Below are 25,188 nucleotides of genomic sequence, written 5' to 3'. Positions count from 1 at the left end.
CTCATTAAATCAGGACTTCTTCTGTCTTCTCTCGAAACGGCATCAACCAAGAGGAAAGGGCTTATCCCCCATAATGGAGGCCTAACGACTTCTTCTCTGAGGTTAAAAAGGCCGGTTGGAATTTCCTTCCCGTAGAAAGAAGCATTCCTTTGCTCTTGGTGAAGAGAAGGAAAGGGGGGAGGACAGCCAGAGTGGAGATTGTATCTTTCTTCCGAAAACATACTAAATGTTTGCCATCTTCTTCATTCCACCATTGATGAATCCGATGGCCCGCCTGTCTTCAGTATTCACCCCTTTCTGATTTTCCTCATTACTCTCATTTCCCCGAGGATTCCATTGGGCAATAACAACAATATGGGAACACGGACAGGTCCAATGGGAATTCCAATTCTTCAATATCCCATATCCTTGGGTGAGGACATCTTCCACATCAGTCCTCCACATCAAACACAAAGCCCCTGTCAAAATATCAATTTCTAATTATTTACCCTCGCTTCCCGGCCAACGTCCAGGACTGCTTGTTTACTCACGGGTTGAGTCAGTGGAGCCCGAACCCCGGTCTCGAATTTAAGCCTTTGATTTGGGATCACGCCTTCTTGACTCACTCACCAACCCACTGCATGCCAGGTTCGTCGTTGTTTTTACTCTTTGTCCCGAGCGGTCACGCGCGCAATTCGAAATCAGCTGGGTTCTCGGAGGCGCGCTCTTCACGCCTCCTAGCGCCCGTTCCGTTCTCGAGCGAGCTTGAAGCAAAACGCTCGAGAGATCGAGTCCGCGGAAGAGAAACAGAAGTGAATTCAGTCGTACTTGGTGTGTCGAACTTTGCGTGTATCGGTGTCGTTTCTCCGGGTCTCTTTCGAATTCATTCGTTTCCCGCTCCACTGAGACTGGAGTTGTGCATGCCAACAATGCCAATGGCTACAACCACGAAAATTAGATATTTAACGTTTCCTGTCAATTTTTTGGTGATCACAGCTTGACGAGTGACGTGACTGGGCGAGAAGCATTTTTGTCATTCGAACCGTGACTCAGGTTGCTAGAATTTTAGTAAGAGTGGATTTGCGAGCCGGATAGATCTCTTAGAAGAAGAAATATGTGTCTCTCCTGAGAGGCATCACCTGAAAAAAAAGTTAGTCATCAGATCCGGACGCAGAAAACTATTTTAGGTAAGCAACCACCAACAAAACCAATCCTCCTCGTTCTTTTGTCAAGTTCTTGCGCTCATTCTCGGACTTGAAAAGTCTGTTGGACCTGATTGATCCTGACAAATGTCCTTCCTCCGCCAGATTAGATTGACTTTGTAGAACGCCGTTGAAGTGCACGAGTTATAGGTTGCCCGGAGAAGCAGTTCCTCCGTCGCCTTGGGTGCCGTTTCCTTGTCCCAGTCGCATTGTGACATCTGTTGGCATTTCGGGCTTGAACTCTTTCCCTTGGGAGTTGTGGCCAATCCGTGGAAGAGACGGCAAATACATTCGCTCAATGAGTCGAGGACCTCGAGGAGGATCTGATCTGATCCGGAGGCTGATCTCATGGAAGCGAGGCCGATTTCAAAGTGGACACTTGATCAACTTGGATTCTCATTTGCCTTGGCATTTCCCTCAATGCTTTTGCCGTTTCCACTTCTCTCTGCTCTACTTTGACCATATTATGCCTCCAAAATGGACCAGACTCTGGTCGGCTTAACATCAACCACGTAATTAACCTTTGTCCTGAGGGGTTTGACCCACCCACCTATATAGCCATACACTCGAGGGCTGACTTGGAAACAAGTTTGAGTTGCTCTTGCAGATTTAGTTTTTTTTTTAAATTCAAATGGTGTTCGTTCGAGTTCAGATCTGTTAAGTAAGTCATAAAAATTCAGCCCCCAAAAATTCATTAATGCCAAGGGAGTGTGTGAACCCCACCTCCTCAGAGGAAACTTGATTAAATTTTTCCCGTTTTTTGGGAGGTGCAAGGTATTCATTTTGGTTGGCTTGGGCTGATCTCAGTTTCTTTCTACTTGAGCTCACCAACTATTTGAGGTGTTCTCACCGAGCTTACCGATTGAGTTTTTAAAAGCTGAATTTCGTGCTTCCCAAAGCTACCCCATGCCACGGGGAATTATTCATAACGAAGACTCACACATGATCATGTGGAGGGAACAAAGAGTCCAGGGATCACATTACCTGACTTTTTGCTCCTCCATGGCAATGGATTTTTGTAACAAGATCATTACCTGAACGAAATGAAACTCGCCGGCCAAGAAAAGGAAGCGATGCATGTGGATGTCTACGGACGTAATACGTATGGCTACAACGGTCATAAATCCAACCGACGGAGAGAGATCTTTTCTTTCGAAACCAGACCAGTTTTGGTTCTTTTGGTTCCTTCGGTTCTTTCGGTTTGGACGGCTGAAAGGCGGAATCCGTTGTGCATCTTTGGTGGACAACCAGAAAATTCGTTTTCAATTGAAATTTTCCTCTCGGATTACTGGCATTAGCACAATGATAGTGATCCATGTTCAATGAGCAAGATCGTCGCTTTTGCCCTCTGGTTGTGAGGTAATAATCCTTCCGCACCTTGATCATCATCATCCATCCTCTCGCTCTCTTTCATAACCCACAATCAGTGCCCGTTCCTGAGGGTCGAAGTAGTGACTCCAATAAAGCGCTCTATGGGTTAAAAGAGAAGGTGCGAGTTATGAGTTTTCTCATCTGATTACATCGGGTCAAGATCTTTTTTGTCACATTTCACTTTTTGATCGATTTGAAAAATGATTCGTCTCTTTACCAAAAACATCGATCTGAGCTCTCCTTTCAGGTTTTTAGCCTGTAATTGTACTTTGTAAATGTTGAAAGAAGTCAAATTATTTCCCATTGCATGCGTCTAATCGATTTGTGCATTATTCAAAAAGCAATCTAACCTCGATTAGTACGTCCAGGCATCAAAGACAAATCTCTAAAACATCCGTGCATTACTTCAGAGAAGCAATGTCTCTAACCTCTCAACAGAGAACCGTGATTTCGCCCGATTTCGAGGGAATTAATTTGTTTTGACAAATCATAGCTGTGCTCCAGCCCTCGGCAACAAGCTCAGCCAAGAACTAACTACTCGACCACTTCTCCACTCTTGTTCAACTCAAGGGGTTTGGGGAGTGCGCTAATCTGGCCGGGTTTTAGACTGATCTATTCATATTCAAGTGTCAGGTCCATTTTTGGCCACATGCAGCTGTACCATATCCTCCTAGGTATCCGTGGTCCGTGATACTCGTTTCTTTAAGACTATTAAAACTGAGTTCTTCCTCGTCACTTTTTCGTTCGCCTCCTTCTCGTCTGTTCAGGGCTCGTGTCCAATTTCACTGGATCGACATCTACATCTCGGATGGCCACAAACACGTCGTTTCTTCTGCGGAACTCGTATCAATAACCCCACCCCGGGTTTGTTGGAGGGGCTCCAGAAGGAGGGCTTCTTACCTTACGTCCACTCACTGTGGCTCTTAAGGATTTAAAGATCATGGCGATCTTTCAGCCAAAGTATCAGCTTTCATGACCAAGTTGTTTTGTTTTCTGTGCGTGATTAAGACGCAAGAACACGATGACAAGAATTATCGTGGTACAAACCCGACCCAACCCATATCACATGTTGACAATGTATGGACAAACATTGTCTTCCTCGACTCTGACAGCTTATGCTACTGGAACAAGGCTTTTTTGTCTCCGAGTTATCAGAGCCCTCCATCTTCAGTGGGAGTCCAAACTTTAAATGGAGTCGAAGTCAGCACAAATCACGCACTGATCGACATCAGGCTTATAAACTGAAAGGATTCGTGTTTGAGACCTCCTTTCAAGTCCTTTTATTTAGTTAATGAATCGAAATCAGATATTGCTGAGTCAGTTAAGTGCTTCCAATGGCCACTTTTATCCGCATAATGGCCTTGTACCGGGGCATTAATTACCCATGTCTAACCAACTCCGCCGATGAGAAGAGCATAAATATGAATCATCCTGTATTGATTCAACATCAGATAGTCATCTTTGGCGATATTATGCTTCAGGTCACAAGAAAAACCTCGGTCTTGGATGGCTTATTGATTTTCCCTCATTTCGCCCTAACTGGTGATTACAATTTGCGTTGTCGTTCTACACGTATTATAAATGTGCCACTCTGTGGCAAGGTGTGTAATTTATGGCCCAACAACCTTTGTGTCGTGTCATAAACCGGAGCGAATGAGCACTACTCTATGATGGCTTGCGGCTCCACGGCCATTGACATTTATCATTTGCAGCCTTTGTATCATGAAGTCCACGTCTCTCACTTATGGGCCAAATTCATTTCGGCACCTTCGTTTTTTTCTCTAGGACATCTGAAAGGGTCCAGGATTTTGATGGATTAATTAAAGCCAGAGGGCCGGCCACCTGTTTGGGATTAGTAGGGACGTCCATGGCTGATTTGAATATCGATAAAGGTACTACGCGTACATACACAAAGCCAGAATGGCTGGTCAGAGTGATTAAGACTTTTAATTGAGTCCAGTCATGAAACATGACAAATCGTCCTGTGTCTATTTAGAGGGGAAAAAGGGCTCCTTCCAGTCAAACCCAACACCTGTCAGACACCTCAAATATTGGATTAGGGTATTCTTTCTGTCGGAGTATTTTGCCACTTCTGTGTCAGTGGTCAAGCAAGATGCCTTTGAGAAGGAAACAAAAGATCGAAGCACTTTGGAAGTGAAAAATGTCCAGAAGTGCCTTTTTTTGGTGGCTCTAGTGGGCTTGACGGCGCACTCATCCCTCTCAAATTCCTTTCCGTGCCCTTCTTATCATTCCGTTTTTACGACTCTTGAGGAAGATTAAAAAGGTGTTTTGGGGACCAAACATTGCGCAAAAATCTTCTTGCCCTCAAAAAAACAACTTGAGTTCGCTTTGCCTTATCTGTCTTTCTTTTTTTTTTTGGCCAAGACTAAGTGTCAGAGAGACGTACAGACAAGCAGACAGACAGAGAGAACGACTTTCTTTGCTAAGCATGGTTGTCCAATCCTCAAACATCGGCCACTGGGTCGAACCACTCGGAGCTTAATGGCCGATATTTTTGGAATTTTTATGTTCGGAAGTCGAGCTCAATGTTGTTGCCCATGCTTTGGGTACGAATATTTTGGTTTTTTTTTCNCACTGGGTCGAACCACTCGGAGCTTAATGGCCGATATTTTTGGAATTTTTATGTTCGGAAGTCGAGCTCAATGTTGTTGCCCATGCTTTGGGTACCAATATTTTGTTTTTTTTTCAGTCAACCTTCCTTAGGATTACTCGAAATTTTGCCTTCTCAGAGGAGAAAGATGGCCGTGTGTCATTTGAAATGAAGACGAATTTCAGGCCATTCGTCAGAGTTGACAACGACCAGAAGGTCATCACTCGAGACAATTTACCCTGTTCGGTGCTGTATACAATAGGTTTGTCAGGGCTTTGTCCTCAAAGTAGCGACCGACTCGAATAGTCTGAAAGGTCGAACGCTTTCGGCCTCAGTGTCAACGAGATGGATTTGCATGTCTTTTTAGCTTGATGTTTTTGCCATTGGTCCAAGCAAAACCTTCCAGCCTTGGACAATAATTCCTCGCCGTTTTTAAAGAAAGAACAAAGATAGGATACACGTTGTATGTGTCGGGATCAGAAATGGCTCGATTGGCCTTTGAAAGTGGAGATAAGAGCTCTCCATAGGTAGAACCCTTCACTTCAGCGAGTGAGGATCCTCGCGTGAAGGGCCATCCTGCTGGCCAATTGAAAATGTCGAATCGTGTCCAGTCCATCGAACGAACGAAAGAACCAACCAACCAACCAACCAACCAACGAAAAACGAGCAGACAGAAGTAGTGCAAGACGAAATGGAGGTTGTTTGGTCAAAGTGGCAATTTCCAACAAAAGCTGAAAGCCAAGCCTGGAAAGTGAATAATGACCAAACTGAAAGAGAAGGGCCAAATCGGAGGGAGAGCTACGAAAGACTTTTACACACACACACTCTCTCTCTCTCTTTCTAACACACACTCACACGCTCACTAAAAGTGAAGCAACAAATCTCCATTTTCAACATTGACTCAACGTGCTCCAGTACAATTACCTTCTGGACCCAGCAATGGTTCAGTACCATATCGACCTTCAAATGTCAGCCAACAACTGAGTTTTCTTTCAATTTCATCTTCATCATCATAAAGTCTATCCGATACATGAACGAAGCTCTGTCAATAGTTCGGCTGTACTTTAGCTCGGAAATTGGCGAATGACGTGCGTCTGTCTGGGAATTGTTCCAATGGTACTAATTGTCCATGGGTAAGGGCCTTTCCTTGTTTCTATTTTTGCTTCCAATTACCCTGGTCGCCATGATTTCCTCCCCACCCAAGTTTCCCGGGGTTCCGGTAAGCAGCAATGGGAACTATTAATTCGTAATTGATGGGGTGGTTGAAGTTTGATTGATGGAGATCGGTCTGCACAAAATTTGATTTGTGCCTGGATTGGTTTTCCTATAATTTTGCTGGAGGAACTTCTCAGAACTTGTTTCTCCCCCCAGCTTACGTACCCGGTAGTGCCACCAACTGTTTGGGGCGAATCTTGGAAAGGAAAGCTATTGCAAGGAGGAACAACACTCTATGTCAAAACTTGAAGGCTCGCGCACATCAGATCTGTGGAAAGTTCGCCTAGTCACTTCAAGAACGACCTTCAAAGCGTTGCTTAAGTTTGTGGTGGTTGTATTCTCCATGGCTTGGCCTTACTTTTCAAGGCAATGTCTCTCATTCATGGTGAATTATGAGGGTCTGACCCTTGCATGTATAATGATTGGAATACTGAAACGTCCTAATCGTAGGATAGGAAAAGTTGTCGACCGCAGCATTCACTCCTCTTTCTCACATTTGTTCATGTGAACAACTCTCACTCAATCCTCTTTCCCACTCGGAATTGTAAATGAGGCCTCCTCGGAAGACCACGAGAAATGAGAGAGGCAAAGTGTTTGATCAACAATATTTACTCACGGAATTATGCCAGGGACTCTAATTATTTTCTCATACGGAGAATATCATAAAGCTGATAGATTCGAGCGAAACTCGGAAAGGCACTCCAATTAGAGACCGCCATCACGTGAAGGTTTGGGGGCAACTTATGGGGAGGTGTGCGTGTGTAACTTGCAGTGTGTGTTAGAGTGTTCACTCGGAATGCACTTTTGGTGCCCGGCATGTGCCGATACACTGCTAAGCCCACGCCTTTCAATGTGACCTCACGGAGTTTCTAACTCATCGGGAGTGGGATTGCACTGACTTTTTCTTGTTGTGCTCCAAATCCGTGAAAACCTTGGTTGGCGACTACTTTTTATTAGACATCTGGAATTGCCGAGCGAAGACGCCACTCCACCCCATTAATATAAATCATGTTGTTGGGTGGTTTCTAAGACAGGAAGCTTAGATAGAGTTGGATTGGTTTCCATTATTTAGTGCCCCTTGTTACAATATAAGTTGCAATAAGTGCTTTCTTTGGTCTTCTTTCCTTTCCCTTTTTTTGAGATTCTATTGGGCGGGTTGGCTAATTGGTTTCTTTGTACGCAACGGTTGCCGGTAGACGAGGGAAAAACGTGGAATAACGGAACGGCACGATTTGGCACTGAAGATCACTGAAGGCGTTGTTCAATTGGAACACTCACTGACTGGTGTTAGGTAGGGAACAGGGATCGACCAGGGCATTCTGCTATAGTGTTCTTATTGGACCCGGATGAATTAGTTCGTGTTTTTGCCAAATGTGGGACTTTGCTTACGAGTCGGGGCTCTTGGTCTTCATGTTCATCCAAACTGGTTGGTACCAAAACACGCACCACGGTGTTGTCCAGAGAGAAGAACACTCTCTCAAAGGCCACTAAAGTAAAACCAAGCAAGCTATCAGCAGATAGGGCAGAAATAATAGTGGCACAATAGGTTCTTTGTATCCCATAGACCACCGCGCAATACGACGGCCTGAGGGCACCAGGGGGGTGTCGAGTGTGAGTTTGGTCGGAATTTAGGCCAATCTGCAATACGGGTATTTGGTTTTAAAAGGGTTTTTGCGAGGCAATGAATAGGTTTTGAGGGTGCGAAGAACCATCTCCTATTTGGAACACGGACCCACGGCGACCAATGGGCTCCTTATGGAACATTTATCTTACTTGGATCATCGCACGTGGGTTGGTTGGCCTTAGCGAAGAGTACGGAAGAAGAGGGGCCGAATAAGTAAGACATCTGCATATTGTGATCCGCTAAAGTGTCCCATTGTGCTTGTTCCATTCAGAGTGAGAGAAACACCCCTCCGTGTTCCATACCATTTTTGACACGAGGCAAGCCGTGAACACTGAACAATGACGCTGAATGGAGCTCTTTGGAGAAATTCTTGAATTTTGGATCATATTGAGCCATTTCCGGTTGTTCCCTTCCCTTTGTTCCCTCCTGTCAGTCAAAAGACGAATCCAAAGTGCATGGAATCCAGGAAAGTTTTCCTCTGTTTCTTTTTTTCTACTTCTTCTTCTCCGACTTGTGGACCTCGGTCCCTCGCATTTCCAAGCACGAGATCTTTGTGAACGAAATGTCATAGACCGCTATTAATCTTAATGGACCCCCTTTCCCCTCAACCACGTTTACATTGGTAAATCTCTCAGTCCACTTACGGAATGAAAGTTTTGGAACTGGGTTCGAAATTAGAGCCTTCAGCTTCCCGCCAAGTCGTGTATGTCATAAATTATGCGTTGACGAAGGTGGCAAGGCCAGAACGCATAAAGGCCCAAGCATGAGGCGAGCCTAGGTAGAGAGAGAGAGAGAAGTTCTCTTTTTATGTCGCCTATTCCCAAGGGTGCCTTCAAAGTTGAGCTTGTTTTTAACCTTGAAGGGATCCATTAGCAGCTCCTCTCGCCATCACTGTGCACCCACTAACCGTGATGAAGGTTCAACACTGACGATAGCTATGATGATGTTAATGCTGATGGAACTTAAACTAGGTTTGGGCCAAAATCCCCTTCCAATGTCAATGAGTCACAACGGAACAATCCAGGATCGATTGCGCGTGCATTGTTGGCTGGCTGGCTGGCTGGCTGGCTGGCTGGCAAATGGAACAATCAAAAGCGTTTAAGCCCATCAGAAAGGCAGAGTTGACTAATGATTCGAGTCCTACTCGGTTTCTAGCTTTGACGTCGACTTCTAGTTTATTCCTTTATTTTTGGTTTTACGCCAAGGTTCCACTAATTGCCAATCTAACAATAGAGCGTGTTCTCCAAGGCTTGACTGTAATTACGGAGGTGTTCCTTAGTGAACAAAGCTTTTAGCCTTGACATGAGCACTGATTCCATACCCACCAATGCCAGTACTCAGTACTTGTCTTCCAAGAATCATTTCCAAGTCACACGACCAAGGGTTCTGGGAATTCTTGTGGCCAAAGACAACGATTTTGTCCTGCTGTGGCCGAAAAGAATCCTCTTAAATTAGCCGACCGACTATTTTTTTGTCAAAAAGAAGAATGTTTCACTCACTCTTTGGAAGGGTAAAAGAGGGATGAAGGAGACGAATGGGAAGCGACGCTTAGAGGTCTAAATGGAAGAGGAGGGTCCTCAGTCCACAAGAGTAGCTCAAAGAGGCGTCTAAGTTCGGATCACTTTTCTCGAGCTCTTTGAGGCGGAGTTAGCCCTAACAACTGAATGACAATTTCAACTCGCTATGGCTAGATTAGAATAGTCCCGACGACTACAAAGTTAAATTTATCTTCTCGTTAATCTCCCTCGCCGTTACGAAGAAAAGCCCATTTGCTCCGAAAAAGTGGGTCTGATTCAGAATAGGCACTTCTGTTGGTCCCTCAAACACATGGCCTATTATATCTTGGTGGTTGGCGAATCTTGCCACTATTGATAGGCTATCGCATTGTTTGATTGCTTTGGAGCATGCGCATTAATGAGAGGAAGTCATCAATCCCGAGCAGATTGGCATTGTTGTCCGTGGTTGGTTTCAAGTATCCAACCTGAAAGGACGTAAGGTCTTGCCGCAGAAGCTCGGTGCTCATGAGCCCTTATTCTGTATTTCGAGGAGATATATCAATGTGTATGCGTGTAGTATAGTTATGTGAATGTGTCTGCTGGCCCCAAAATGTTGCTCTGACTGGCCAGAGACAAACGGCAGGGTAGAAAAAATGTGGCTTGACAAGTCATGACAATTGTGAAATGTTTCCAAAGAAGAGTTAAGAGCTTGCTCTATAACGACATCGACGGCGACATCCTTTTAGAGTTCCTCCGAACGATAAATCCGGGCCGAGCATGATGTCAGGCATTAATAGTCACTGGATAAGGTATTGGGGCCGAGGAGATTCTTCTTGGAAATGGAATCCGAAATGACCAAGCCTACTGGAGAGTTATTTTTCCTAACCACCATCAGATACCAATCTGCTTCAGGGAATGGATGGTTGAAAATTTAATGTCCTCCTCTGATTCGTTCCACGAGCAAGCTTGGTAATGAACGCTCTGAAGCCGCATCGGATTCGTCATGAATTTTTCATACGCCTTAACGATCGAAACACGGAAGGAAGATTGGACTGATTCAAACCAAAAGAAGGGCTGTTGTGTCTCTTCGCAGATTTGAAAATACGTACCCCCCCGGCAACCCCCCGCCCCCCTCCATCTTGGAGACCCGAGTTGAATGTCCTGAACCCCAAATCGGGTCCAAACGAGGCGGATCAAAGTATTATGTAGCTGGATACTCTCTTCGTCGTTGTCTTGCGTTTTTTCACTCTACCCTCTCTCTCTCTCTGAATGTCCCAATGCCAGATCTTTCGATCTGATAGCATTGTTTCTTGCTAAGAGCTCCTTCTGGAGTACGTTGGACTTGTCCAACTCAATTGAGTCTTTTCAGAGATGTTTCTTTGGCTCATCGGTTCGCTCAATGGGACTTAGTAGCTAGTAGAAACGAGTACCTATGCCGTTCGTGGATGGACGGAGGAGGCGATTCGGGTTCGAACGTGAACAATGCTCGTTATCCGGATCAAAGGAAACCATGGCAAAAACATTCGGGAGCTGATTGGTGTTTTTGTGTCCAGCGCTTCTCGACCATCGTCGTCATGATCATCATGATCATCATGATCGTCATTGCCATTATCAGTTTCCAGGTGGCTTTTGTTGACCCTTAATTGCACCACATTAGCATCTCATTGTGAGGTGTGCCGTCAATGCGATTAGGATCCAGAAGCTAGAAACGAGCTGACCGGGTAGATCGATCGTGCTTCTCTGCTGACTCGGCATTTTAGCCCGAAAATGGCTGAAACGACGACCTTTTTCATGATGAAACAACCGGAAAGGAAGTCCATCTGGGTTGGTTAAATGTAGGTTGGCTGGCTGCTTGGTTGGCCATGGAGATATGTATGTACTAGGTATACTGTCTCAGTGTTGTATGAGTCTCTCTCATCTCGTGGAAAGTTTGCTCTTTAGATTGCCACATTTGTCGTACTAAGGAGAGGACTCGCTCGAGCTCTAAAAGTGGTCTTGGTCGCTCTAATGGAAGTTAGTGGGAGAAGAAGAAGAAGAAGAAGTGTGCCTGTCGACTCTTTTTCGAGTCCAAGTTGATCTCGCGAGAACGAATAAACTAGTTTGGACTGTCTAGCAAGTTTATCTTCCGCTAAGAGGATCCTGCGAGTAACTTGTAGGTACACACTACTATGTAGTGCAGGCAGTACCGAAAAAAGAGCACATAAGCTTCCTGAGACGAGAGAGAGACAGGAGGAGAGGGCCTCCTTGGGCGAAGTTGCCTAATAGGATGATTTCAACATTTGATAACAGATCTCTCTTTGGAGGGGGGCCTTCTCCTACCTCTCTCTCTCTCTCTCTCTACGTGTGCACAACTCTACAATCTTGACTGCGGTTAGCTTTAATTCACCGAGATCCCACTTGACAGAGACGGGAGATCGCTTAGGCCGTATTACACACAATTTGGGAACGTCTTAATGATGTCTAAAAGTGAACTCGAAGAAAGAAAGAAAGAAAGAAAGGAAGTGCCAGATCAGATGCCATCAGACCACGGAGATTCATGCCGCATACGAAGTAGAGTCAGTCCATGGTCCACACTCCCGAAACTGAGACGCCAGTCGGAAAAGACGGAAAGATCTGGCGTGTCTTAATTGTTTTCATGGCCCAGAGGACCGGTTTGTTTTGGGAGTGCAGATTTCTCATCGGCCGTTTGGGGATGCTCGTTTTCCCGAGGTCCGATTTGGAAGTGGAAGATGGGATCTGTCCATGAATTGCACTTCCATTGGCCCAAATGGGAATGACATTCAAAATATGTTGGACTACTCTCACAATGGCTTCTCATTCTCATCGGATCTTGGAATAGACAGAGATCGAGCTAGCGAGCGGGCAAGCGAACAGCAAGTGAATGAGTGAGTGAGTTGGTGGCTTTTTTTGTCTTTTGGAATTCTTTCCCGTTGGGATTCCCTCGTTGTGTTCCCGTGGCAAATATTCCCGTCTGTAAGCTTGTACTCATTGTTAGTCATATCTAGAAGATTTGATGGTCATTGGCCTCTTCAAAAAGTCCTTTGAACGCATGAAGATGATGATAATGGTGATGACGACGACGACGACGACTGGAACTGGGACTGGGACTGGGACTGGTAGTCAGTCAGTCATTCTATGCTCTTTATACAGCAGGAAAGGAAAGAAGGGAGCCTGTGCACACATTATGTGGCTATGACTGGCTGGGCTTGGCCAGTCCCGAGCCAGCTTTACAACCATGAATGTCATTATTCTACCATTGTAAAAAGATCATTGTGTATCCGCGGTCAAACCCAGCCAGTCACGCTCAAAGCCCATCGAACTTGTGCTCGTATGTAGTACATGGAATGTTCGTAGTTAGTACAATTGGAAGTTGTGGATTTGTGGAGAGAACCCATGAATCAAAGGCATTCCATTCCCAAGCATGGGCGTTATAGGCTACTCTCGATATAGTTCTACGTATATCCGAATTTTGCCAATGCCAAAGGGATGTGGGCGAAGGGCTATCCAAGCTTCATAGAAGTGGTATGTAGATGATCCAGCCAGCTGTCACTGGGGTCATTCTAGCGAAAAAGAAAACGAACAAAAGACCTCGAAAAAGAAGACGAAGAAGAAGAAAGTTCTACCCTCTTTTTGTATGCGTATGAATGGATCTCTGAAGTTTCGAGACGCCTCGCTGTTGTTGTAGTAGATAAAGCTAAACTTATTGGACAGGGCTTCAATTCAAGTGCAGTGCACTCACTTCAATGATTCATCCTGGTAATCCATTGGTTCTTGTTGACGTACGTGAGTACGTAGAACCAGCGTCCGTCCAATGGTTGGCTTCATCCACCCAGCACTCATCATGGCTTTACACATTCTCAAACACACTCTGAGCTGTGCCTCCCAAGAAGACGAGGGAGCATGATTTGGCAAATATTTTCACTCGAGGAATAAGCAGTGATGGTTGTAACCCGGGTAATGCATTCATCGCCGTTGTTATGAACCTCGTGGTTTAGAGCCTCGTACACGCTGGTCTTGCTGGCTTGTTGCTTGCTCGCTCTCTCGCTTGCTCGCTTGCTCATTCGTTCTCAGTCGACGATTGTGCCATAGACAGTTGGAGATTTGAGATTTGAAGATTCATCCATAGAACACAAAAGAAACAACCCCCGGTGTTCATTGGATTGACGAGATAGGCTGTTGTAGGTTCCCTCTGATGTTGCTTCTCTTCGCGTTGTTCAAGGGGATCTGGACTTCGTTTGATGTGGTTGATTCGACATATTGGAGGTATTGGCTTCCAAAAACGAAAGAAATGTATTTCTTCACAGTCCGTCCAAAAATTCACAAGCCACAGAGAGAGAAAGGGGCAAGGTTTCCTTATTTTGGGAGGCTTTCAAGGTCAGGAATTGGAGCCTCCTCAATGATGTTCCATCTTTTTATGAGTACCATCGCAAGTAACAGCCGGATGAGCGGGGTAAATTGTTTTTGCATTCCATCTCCGATTCGCATAACTTGGTGGTGTGGAAAAACGACCAGTTTTGGATCAAAACTTGCCAAGGAGCGAGTAAATGTTTTGGGCTTGAAAAACACAAAACAATCTTACAGAGATGTAAGGGAGTTTGTTATTTGGTCCTTAAGGCCCAGATTTTGTCAATCCAATTTATCTTTTGCAAAGCGAGGAAATGCACTGTTGACATGTCACCACCCTCTCCAAAGTTTGGAGCGAAAATGTGCCCGGCGGATCCCAGTCGAAAAGTTTTCTCCGGGATCCCTCAGTAAGTACTCGTACTTATTTCTGGGTGCGAGCCCGAGTTCGTCTTTGTATTTGATCATGATAGTAATAGGATTTCCACAATCAAAGATCCTTCCCTCCCCTTTGCACGGAATACGGTCTGAGCACAAAACGAGAAGCAAAGCAAAAGACTCACCATGACCTCGTTGAAAGCGTAGTAATTGTGTTTCCAAGATTTACGATCCTTCTGTTGGACCCAGTGGTCATCAAAAACTGGAACATTATACACAATGGAGCCAATGATCTGACCTGAAAGCTAAAGATCATTTCCCATTCTCCGATTCGCCCCCCCCGACTTTCTTTCTATCTCTCTCTTTCTCTCTGCCTTGGCCCATTTGCCACGGTCCGCCTTCCCCTCGCCCGTTTCCGTTACTTCGGCTCAAGTGTTCCAATTCGAGGAGCCATTTCCTCTTGACCATTTCCAATACAGCTCATGGTAATGGAACAGATTTATCCCTGTCTATTGGTGCCAACCTCCCCGCCTGCCCGCCTCCATGCCTCCATTCATAGAACATTTTACCTTGGTCCCAAAAATTTGCTCATCTCGTCTGTCCGGGATAGACCAGGTTATTGGACCCAGCCCAAGAGGCCAGGAACGGTCAAGAGACTGTGTCATTATCCTCAATTCAAACCCAAGTCATGGCCGCATCATTTTGTCTTTTCTCCAAATTGAAGTTGGGTGCCTTTGTAGAATCTAACATGTCAGCTTTGAGGGTCGGCGGTTCTGCTCAGCAGACTTGCCAAGGAAAAAAAAGCAGCAGAAAAAAAGCCAGGAGCACTCAAGATTCCCTGCTCGTAGGCCCCTTCCAATTCCCCATCCCTTGACGAGCATTATGACATGTTCTTTCTTGTTCTTGTTGCAGGTATTCCTCACTCCTGAATGCGATCAAGCCCCAAGTGGAGGCCAAGCTTGGCCAGAGCTGAAGCCATCTTGGCCGATTACTTCGCCGCCACGTCTGCAGTGGTGGAAGTGCCTTCTTCACCATGGGATGGGACGCAATTGCCGCAGAAGCCTCGGAGTCTTCGACCACCCAATCCACGGAGGATAGGCCACCCCGGCCAAGGCCAACCTGTTCAGCATCCCCAAATAGTTTTGCTCGGCCACGACGACGACGACTTCGACAGCCACGAGGTTGCTTGTCGTCCGTGCGTTATTTGAGTGTCCTCAGTGTTGTTCTCGGACTCTGGCTGAAATTGGACATGGCCTTGGCCTTTTGCCCGAGTCTGTGTCATTGTGATGATGAGAAACTGATCGTGACCTGCATTAAAGCCGGCCTAGATGTCATGTCCAACAGTCTCAATCCCGGTCTCAAAACTATTGTCTACAAATACAACGATTTTCCCACCGTGGATGTGTCCATGAGGTAGGTAGACACGAGCCTGAACTTCCAATAAGTTTAGCGATCGTGTGATGGCATTGTGTCATACTTCCATTATTCCATGCTTATTATTGATCCGAGGAGCTGGGTGTTAACCTTGGATGTTGGCCTAATTTGGGCGAGAGGCCGTCGTCTCATCAAGGAAAGTGTCTTCTTGGATGCGATGTCTCATATTTCTCCGTCTTCTCCTATCGTCTGGAGAATTTTTTCGCTCTAGGGAAAAAGCTATTGGAATTCCCGGAGACCCTACCTTAGAATGGATATCTATGTTTTAGTAGCAGGAAGGAAAAGAAACGTTAGACGAAAAAAACGCTCGCAGGAAAATCGTAGCCAACCAAAAAATGCTCGTTCGTTTCGCTCTCTGAACGATGGGCGGATTTGGGTCGGCCGTGAATTGGTCCAGATGAGCCCGAGGTCAAAGGTTTTGTAATCGATCCAACCTTGGCCAGATGAGCTTTCACTCCCTCCCCAAGCCCATCGTATCCCCCTCATATTAGGGCGAAAGTGAGATGTACGGTAAAATGTAGTGAATAGTCTTCGTGTTGTGGCCTTCTCTACTTATTTAGGTACCCTTCTCTTTGGACGACGGGTGAGATCCTTCCCTTTGTTCTCTGTTCTTTGATGCATGAGTCGAGAGAATGACGAGGAGAAAGAGGAGGAGAAGGAGAGGAATGAATTCAAGAAAATTTCCCTCAGGATCTGGAATGGATCTCAATTCTCAAGCCAACCGGGTGGTAACGAGAAAAACCCCATCCGTTCTTAATTTATGCCACTCATTAGGACTCTCAGGATGAAAAACATTATTGTTCTGACAGGTTTGATGAAGCTTACCCGGTTCGCCAGTCAGCGAGAAAAATGAGATTTCCAACACCCTGTGTGCGGTAGGGATTAACCCTCCCAAGAGAAAAGAACTGGATAATTCTTGTCTGTCCTTCTCAAGGGAGATGTGAGTAATTAGTAATGCAATTCCAACTCCTCGTGTCTCGTGGGCACCATAGAACATCAAGGGATCCAATGGAAAGGAGCCGTGGAAATTATTTTCTCCAACTTTTGAATAACTGGTTCTAAGCTTTGTGCTTGTTTCTCTGAATAAGAAAGCGGCATCAGATTTCTTCCCTGCAACTCTCGTTGGTCTATCAATAGAATACAGAAAAGTGTCGGAAGGTAGTTCTGAACTGGTGTAAATCACAAATAAGTAGTGTGCCCTAGTTCAAAAAAGTTGCAAGTTTGAACGTGAGTCAAAACTTTGGAACATTATCTGTAAAAGAGCCATTAAGCACCATGCTTGAGGTAAGACGTGGTGCTTAGTTCTGTGGATTTGTTTTATTTCGAACTCGGTTCTGGGTTCTGTATTCCTAGAACCAATTTTGCGACAGAAATGCCTTCTACCTGTTGAATAATTGATTTAAGGAGAACCCTCTACAGTGAGTAAATTAGGGTCGCACCTGCCCACCGGCATCTTATGATATCTTACTTTTTTATAGTATTACTAGAGATCCATGGAATAGCAACGAATGTGAATTCACGAACCAAAATATGCTCTTTCTAGAACTATTTGAGTGTACTTGATATATGGTTAGAGAGAAAGATCATCAATAAGAAATGTTTTCCAAACTCTGATACAGCTCTTAAACTCGATGGAATCCTTTCCCGAATCTCAAAGATCAATGGTAGGGTATCATAGAGCCTAGTCATCATTAGCGCAGGGCTCACAAAAAAATACCAAGTGGAGCAGAATGTTCGGCGTTTTGTAGCCTGGTACTTTCAATTCACGAAGCCAGTTCTGTCTCGTCCTCTTGCTACCTTGGTTTCCCCTCCAAACAAAATTGGAGAACACTTTACTTACTGACGAAGTTCCATGAAATGTGGAACGCCGACTGCCACCCCGACAACTTTATTAGAGGAGACCCTGAGAAGGGAACCAGGGCTGATGTGAATCTTTTATGAAGGTTGTGGTGGAGCCTCGCCTCCCATCATCTATCACATCTAAGCGACAGGGTGAGCCTCTATCTTGGGTTGTCTCAAAATTGCTTACTACGGACTGAACCTGGGGGGAAACAGAAGGCAAGTGAGAAGTGGAACGTCGCTTATTTACTCTGTAGCTGGTTCCACCCTGTACCGGACTGGCCAAAAGTTGCTCGTTCCAAGATCCGTGGGGAGATAAAAAGGAAGCATTTTCTTTATCGATACCATCATCATGATTTAATGTTTGCTCCACCTTTCAAAGCTGTTCCATCCGCCATGGCTGAGTCTGTTATGAGAACGATTAATCAGCGATGAAATATTGAGTTCCCCGTTTGCAATCACGTCTACTTACTCGTTCCTTACTTGAAAAATCTAGTATACAGTGGAAAGTAACTCGAAACATCCATCCATCCATCTTCGATGGCAAGAGTGCAGCACTGGCAATAAAATAACTACAATAGCTATTCTCGGTTCTTGAGTTTCCTCACCTCCGGGTCAAGTTTATGGTTTGTTTCGAACCCAAGAAATGGCACTGCAGCAGCCTCGTTCCAAGATCCATTAAAACGATGTAGAAGGAGGAGATTATCCGTAATGGAATTAGGATTTTCTAGTGGAACAGCCTTACTGGCCAACTAGAGCACTATCATCCCACCATTCCCGTCAACAGCATTGTGTGGTGCGCACGTCCTAGTGACGAGCTCATAAGACCTCATGGAGGGCTTTTTTTTGCTGGCATAATTCTGGGAAAGAAACTGTCAGCTGTCATCAAGTGAAAGCGTGGAGTATGGTGGAAAACTTTTGTCTGTGTGTCCCTGTTTGACGATGGGGGGTGCTAGAACAGGCTCATCTTGAAGATTGAAAACCTTACCCAGGCACATGGAATGGAACATGGAACACGGAGCACGGAGCGAATCCCCGTGCCAAACTTGGTGGTCGCCTTTTTTTCCTGGTCCTTCTCTTTCTCACGACTTCATACGTCCAATGTGGACTTGGTTGCTTCGCTTCGTAAACCCGGGTTTAGAAAAGCCTGATGAAAAGATATGAAAAGCTTTTCTGTTCCAAGTTTCTATTAGACCACTACTCGCCCCGTAAACGAGATAAATGGACCAGATACTGGATACTGGCGTCAGCGGCCGCGCCCACGGCCACGGCGGCGGCGGTGGCGCACCAATGAATGGCTAAATGGCCCAGAAAAGAGGAGCCAATATTCGCCTCCCTCCCAAGCGAGTTGGAAACAGTTTAATTGGTTTGTCTGAACTAGAGGAGATTGAAAGTTTGGATTCATTTTCAAATGCACATTCCTTGAGCGTTTACTCCCCTTTCGCTGTGCTTGCAAACCCCTTCCAGACAATTCAATCAAGTTTACCCCCGGTTTGCTCGGAGGATTTCGTATTCTCGATGCATTGCGGCAATCACCTACATACTACCTTCCTATTGTACGTACGAACGAACGGCTACAACAAGCAAAGGGCTTCAGTTCCACTTGAAACTCAGGGGTTGTTTCCGACGAGTGGCAAATGGTGAGGCTTCATAAATCTCCGGGGAAAAGGAATGAGAGCCTACATTTTCTGTAGATGTGAGCGTTGATATCAAAAAAAGGAAATGATTACATTCAGCCATTGTGATGCTGAAATATATTGGTGCTTTCTTAGTAATTATACATTCTTTAAAGCGCTTGTTTGGCGTGACAAATCTATTGGAGTGTGATATGTTCCACTCGGCAGCAAAATCCATCTCATAAAAGACGTATATTTCTAAGTTTGATTACGCTTCAATGAATTTTGAGGAGCTCCAGACCTATATGTAGATGGTCAGAGTAAGGTAAGGCAAAGTAAATAAGTCGATAAGCCGGAGGAGCGCATGGAAAAGAGGTCCATTAGGATGTCGTCAAGTTCCCAAGTTTGGTGGCAAGTTTTCAGTGCGGATCCCCCTTAATCCTCAATAGAGTGTTGTGGAACAGCCGTCCATATTGGCTGACGGCCTCCTCCCTTCTTCCATCTAGGCTCTTGATGGAATTTGCATGAATCTATGAAATTGGAGGGATACTCGGTTGGAGCTCTTATTTCCTGGACTAAAATGGAACGTCTCCACCTCTTGTACACAGTCGACTGTCAAATAAACCCACAATAGGAGAGAAAGAGAGAGGGGAAATGAGCAAAATGAACTGAGGAGCCTTGGGTACCAGAAAGACCTAGTCAAGTTCGGAATAAGCGATTTCCAAAGGACGAGGGACTAGGAAGTTAAGTTTCCCCATCAGCCGGCCGATCTGTCCCATCTTTTGGACAGTGTGCGAGCAATCTAGTACTGGCTTTATTGCCAGTTTCCGTCGCCACATTGGTGACTCGAGAAAAGGTCAGAATGTATGTGGAAATGGTGGAGAGGGCGGGGTGAATGGTTTGGCCATCACAGTAAAATATTGGAACGGCACCACATATATAGGTACACTGTATGCACTGTGCCACAGAGAGACGATCGATATTCCGCGGGATATTTGGTGAAAGTGCTCAAGGCCAAGTCAAATAGCAAAGCACGTGGCCAAGCCATCATAAAAAGGTACCAAGATAGTCAGACTCGTATCTTTTTCCTCCCCTTCACTCTCTCTCTCTCTCTGTGTTTCCCTGTGTCTGTGCGGAATTGTTCCACGAGATCATTTGTCTTTGAGACGAGTTTTTAAAAGTGGGAACGAGATGAATGGAGTTATTTCCATCTGTCTGGAGCTCTATAGGCATTCACACTACTCCGGCTTGAGGAGCGAGCGAGCGAGTGAACGGGCGAGATGAGAAATTTCAATATCTTTTTTCGCTTTTGAAATCAAGGAATGCCACTTTCGAGCGAAATGGAAGATGAGGCACGAGGAGAGTGCCATTCCGGCGTCTGGGATGGCAGTATTTGGTAATCTGCGCCGTTTAAGATTAGCTTGAAACCAGGAGAGGAATGGAAGGAGAGAAGAACGAAGAGGAGCAAGCAACGGAAAGGAGAGAGGAAGAGGAGAGCCGAGATAAATCACATGAAAAGGAAGAGGAGGAGCAGGAACGAACGAACGAACGAACGAAGGAACCCTCAAGTATTTATTGCCCCCTATAGATCTTGAGTGAAGTGTGCAAGAAGTGAACAACTTGGCATCTTGTTTTAAAAGCTCTTTTTCCCCCAATCATGCCCAAAGTGAGAGATGGGAAGACACGCGAGATAACCAGTCGTTTAGTCAACATTTTATATTTAGAAGGAACAACTTGCTTGCCCATTGGTTTGTCCAACTCCCATCATGAAAATGTTCCCCCGTCACCAATAGATGTCTTTATATCATCACGAGGATATCGTGAGTTGACTAGCTACTCGAGGTTTTGAAATGCATGGATGGAGAAGAAGCATCCATATCTTTTTTACAACCAATCCAATAAGCGGTGAATCTGTGTCGTCGTCTCGTCTTTTCAAAGGCGGATCGCGGCTGAACGGCTGGTTGTAAGTGCATGTTCTGTATACCTACGTACGTACGTACGTACGTAGGTAGGTGCATAGAGCCAAGCCTAGCTAAGCAGTCCCAGAGCAACCTGAGATTTCTGTCGTGTTGTGGTGGAGAGTGAGTGGTTGGGTCTAATGTGTCCCTTTCTCTTTGGATAGGTTTCTCCGTCAATTGGTGGAGGCCGACCTCAGTCACAACAAGATAGTGACCATCAGCAATAAAGCGTTTTCCAGCCAGGTGAACCTGAAGCACCTTCGCCTCGAGAGCAATAAAATCAGTCAAGTCAACAATCTCACCTTTTACGGACTCCGGCAATTAGAGGTGATTTCTCTCCGTGGGAATATCATCGAGTCCTTGCCCGACGACCTCTTCGAATACTGTCCCAAACTCAAAGAGATTGACTTGAGCCAAAACAGGATTGCCGACATCCAACCCACCGCTTTTAAAGGTAAGAACTCCATGTACAGTGAGTGCTAAAGCAACGGCTCCATCAGCCTGTGAAAGTCCGACCGCTTTTTGGGTGCCCCCTGATCCCGTCATGACCCTCATTACGACTTGATCGTGGCGAGAAGCCATTAAAAACCCGTTGGCTGAAGGACAGCAATCTGACTGACTGACTGATCGACCCAAAAAAAACCCTTCAGGTTTCATGTTTGGCTTGGCGATTCTACAGTAGTAAGCTCATTGGAGCTGGGAAAAGACAGAATGAAAAAAGCCAAGGCTCTCTCTGTCTTGGCCTTGGTTCTCTCTTTCTCTTCGATGTTCTCATACGATTTGAATGAGAATCGAGAGTCTACTTATTCAATGAGAATCTGCTCATCAGGGGGGAGAGAGTGATTTTATACCGGAATCTGCAATTCAAATGATTGGAAGTACCCAGTAGTAGAGTGTTGTTGGGCCTATAATGTATGGGTCGAGTAAGTAAAGCTTGTTGTTGGGGGAGTAATGGCGTCCGGTGTTGAATTAATTCGCCTCTCTTTTGAATTGATCGTATTCCGTACGTCGTAGGCTATTAGCCAATATTGGCGTGTGCTTTGGCCGGTTGAAACCTCTTTTTGAGTTCATCCGAGCAATTATCATAAACATAATGATGATACAGTAAAACAAGGGAGAGAGAAAGAGACCCGTAATTTGGACGTTCCCAAAGAAATCGTAAGAAAATTGGACACAGGCTATTGTTCACTTATATTGTAAGGCCGAGAATAATTATGGCGACTCATTGTGGAGCGATCATCAAAACAACAATTAGCACAATGTCGGACCAAAACATGTCTGGATAATTGGAGACCCAACGTCTTATGTCCATGTCGGAAGTAAATTTTCTGATAATTACTGATTACGTGCATGCATGCACGAGACGAGGGATAATTCCTTCGAGCTATGTAGAGCTCTGTGGGGGCTAAGTGGCGTTCAATGAGATACGTACGAGTGGGGTGACTTGAGGGAGAAAGGAAAGCACATGTGTTTGTTTTGACTTCTTCTGACGTTTCCTCTTCTCCGTCCTTGTGTGTTGCAGGTCTGAGCGCACTGCGCATCCTCAATCTGGCCGACAATCTGCTCACGTCTGTGCCTTCGGCAGCCTTCCAAAGTCTGCCTCATTTAGCTGAGCTTCGTCTCTCGGGGAATCCACTGACAACCATCGGCGAGAGCGCATTCATCTCCTTCCAAAGCCTCTCCATCCTGGACCTGTCATCCACGAGGCTGCGCTCATTAAAGTCTGTCTCGCTTCAAGGCCTGGGCACCCTCCGCCATTTGGATCTGGCCGACAACAATCTGTCTTCCATTCCGAGCGAGGCCTTGAGCCAAGTGTCGCATCTTGAGAGCCTGGACTTGGGCCGGAACCCTTTCCAAGTGGTACATCCCAATGCCCTGGGCCATCTCCGTGGCCTTAAGAAGCTCGCCCTCTCGGGTTGTGGCCAGTTGGTCCAGATTGCCTCCCAGGCTTTCCGTAATTGCATTGACTTGGAGCATGTGACAATTAGCCTTAATCACCGCCTCGCCTCCTTGGCGGATGACGCCTTTGATCCCGCTGTGCCCAATCTACGCTTCCTCAATCTGGCCGGAAATGACCTTCGCGCCTTGAGCGAGACCTTGGTCCCCTGGCACCAGCTTCGCGAATTGGACCTCTCCAATAACCCGTGGAACTGCAACTGTAATATGGCCTTTTTGCCTCGGATCCTGGCCCATTTTCAACACCATCATCTTCAACAACAACAACAGCAACAACTGCAACGACCGCAACGACAGCAACAGCAGCCATCATTGTCGGTCCTAGCTGAGGCAGCCGAGGACAACGAAACTCAAGACCCTACTGCTCGTGGTCGGGCCATTTTCCGGGATGGCATTTGTGCCGCACCATCCATGTTCAAGGACACGCCCCTCTCCCGATTGGAGACATCCGTGGTGCGCGAGTCTCTTTACTGTGATACCACACTCTCTTCCATTGGGGCGGCCCAACCTCACGGGGGCGGTGTCATGCTGATGCCAGATCAGTCCTCGCCCACCACGCCCCACTCAAGTCAAAATGGCGCGGTAGCGGGTGGTGGGACTACTGTCCTGAGTGGGACAGGCCTGTCCAAAGAGGACATGTTTCGGCGTTCCAACGCCACGGCTGTGATAGTTTCCATTTGCGTTGTGAGCATTACGCTCCTCCTGGCTGTGATCATCCTCCTCGTGATGAGGTGTCGAGGGGAGTGGCCTTCGTGGATGCCTCTGTGCCTTGGGCGACGCAAGGAGCACCCGATCAAGGCCAACCACGCCATATACATCGGGACTACCAACTCCCATCACCACCACCACCACCAGAACCATCATGATCCGTACATGCGCCATCATGACTACATGCAAACGCCCTCCTATTCCTGCGAGGACGAGCACTATTACTACGTGGCCACCATGCAAAACCGAATGACAGCGGGGAAACATATTCCCGTGACTGAGTTGTGAAAACCCAGCCTCGTCTCCTCCTCCTCCTCCTCCTCCAACCACACTTTTTCCACATGTGTCTCGAGTATGTACGCATGTGATATGGCGTGTCGATTAGTCACCGTGACATTCCCGCTCACCTAGAGGAATACGAAAGAAGAACGTGGTCGTGTGGTGCCAAGGATAAGGACCAGCAGAAGCATCAACCACAACATGGAGATATGATTGGTGGGTCTCAATTGGGTTCTGCCTATGTTCCTCCCATGTGAAATATGGCCCGAAGAGTCTGTCAGAGGGACCAGTGTGACACATTAAGGAAGTTGCCATTTGCATGTGATATTGTCTTCTCGTTGGAACACGACCCAATCTCGCCCACTCTCCCACAGAGATTCAGGAGGACCATGTTTTTTTTGTGTGTGCGGTGGAACTGTTTCCGAAAAAAAGCAAAAAGATCCCCGCCATTCTTTCCCTCCTTCTGGGGCTATTCTGGTCTTCATGCGGCTACTGGCTGGTCCGTTGGGTTGTGCACGAGTTATGAGGGATGTGGCCCGACTGGTTTTGTTCCTGGCACGGATGAGTCCCTCGCAATGAATTGTGTGCCACGCTGAGCGAGCGCCTTCGCCATTGTTCCATGATAGGCGCACATTGAACAACCACAACTGCTGCAAATACAAAAACGGCAACGAGGGAGTTTTCCATTCCATTCTCATGCAGATTTTACTGCCCTAGAGTTCAAAATGAAATATGCTCATCCAGTTTTAGTCAGACAAGGTTTATTTACATGATAGCAATTATTTTTGCCAGTCTCTGAGCGCAAGGAAGAGGAGCAAAAGAGGGAAAAGTCGTAGAAAGAAAAGAAAAGGAGGAAAAGGAAAGCGCTGATGAGGTGAATGTTTATCCTTCATGACGGATGCTGCCGAACCAGCGGTACCTGCTTTCATTAAGAAAAAGCCCATTATTGATACCGCGTTGAACTTCATCGTTATGAAATTGCTGAAAAAAAATATTTTTCATGTCTTTCATTACCAATTACATGATTATGCCGCCTCACCACCGTTAAGCCCATTGATTATCCACCTTGTAGCTCTCTTGCTCTCATCATGTTCTATATCCATTATTCCTCCTTCCGGCCTCAGGCCCATAAATTGTATATGCATTCAACAGAAATAAATTGACCCTATTACCAGTTAAAA

The 25,188-nt window shown here is 46.0% G+C and overlaps 1 protein-coding gene across 2 annotated transcripts; it reads left to right on the top strand.

Annotated features, from left to right (window-relative positions):
• The first annotated feature begins 792 nt into the window (after positions 1-792).
• Positions 793-25,188, top strand: LOC131879193 (carboxypeptidase N subunit 2-like). Of its 2 annotated transcripts, none has more exons than XM_059225434.1 (4): positions 793-1,166; positions 15,130-15,630; positions 21,229-21,518; positions 22,587-25,188. In XM_059225434.1, the coding sequence occupies exons 2-4, from the start codon at positions 15,251-15,253 to the stop codon at positions 24,014-24,016; spliced, it is 2,100 nt and encodes a 699-aa protein (XP_059081417.1). In that variant the 5' UTR covers positions 793-1,166; positions 15,130-15,250; the 3' UTR covers positions 24,017-25,188. The 2 variants fall into 2 exon arrangements, with proteins under 2 accessions (XP_059081417.1, XP_059081419.1); XM_059225436.1 differs by lacking the exon at positions 793-1,166 and adding an exon at positions 14,231-14,249.

Source organism: Tigriopus californicus, chromosome 4, assembly GCF_007210705.1.
Source record: "Tigriopus californicus strain San Diego chromosome 4, Tcal_SD_v2.1, whole genome shotgun sequence".
Taxonomy (NCBI): domain Eukaryota; kingdom Metazoa; phylum Arthropoda; class Copepoda; order Harpacticoida; family Harpacticidae; genus Tigriopus; species Tigriopus californicus.
The sequence above is the reverse complement of the archived record's forward strand: the minus strand, read 5'-3'. Positions and strand labels throughout refer to the sequence as shown.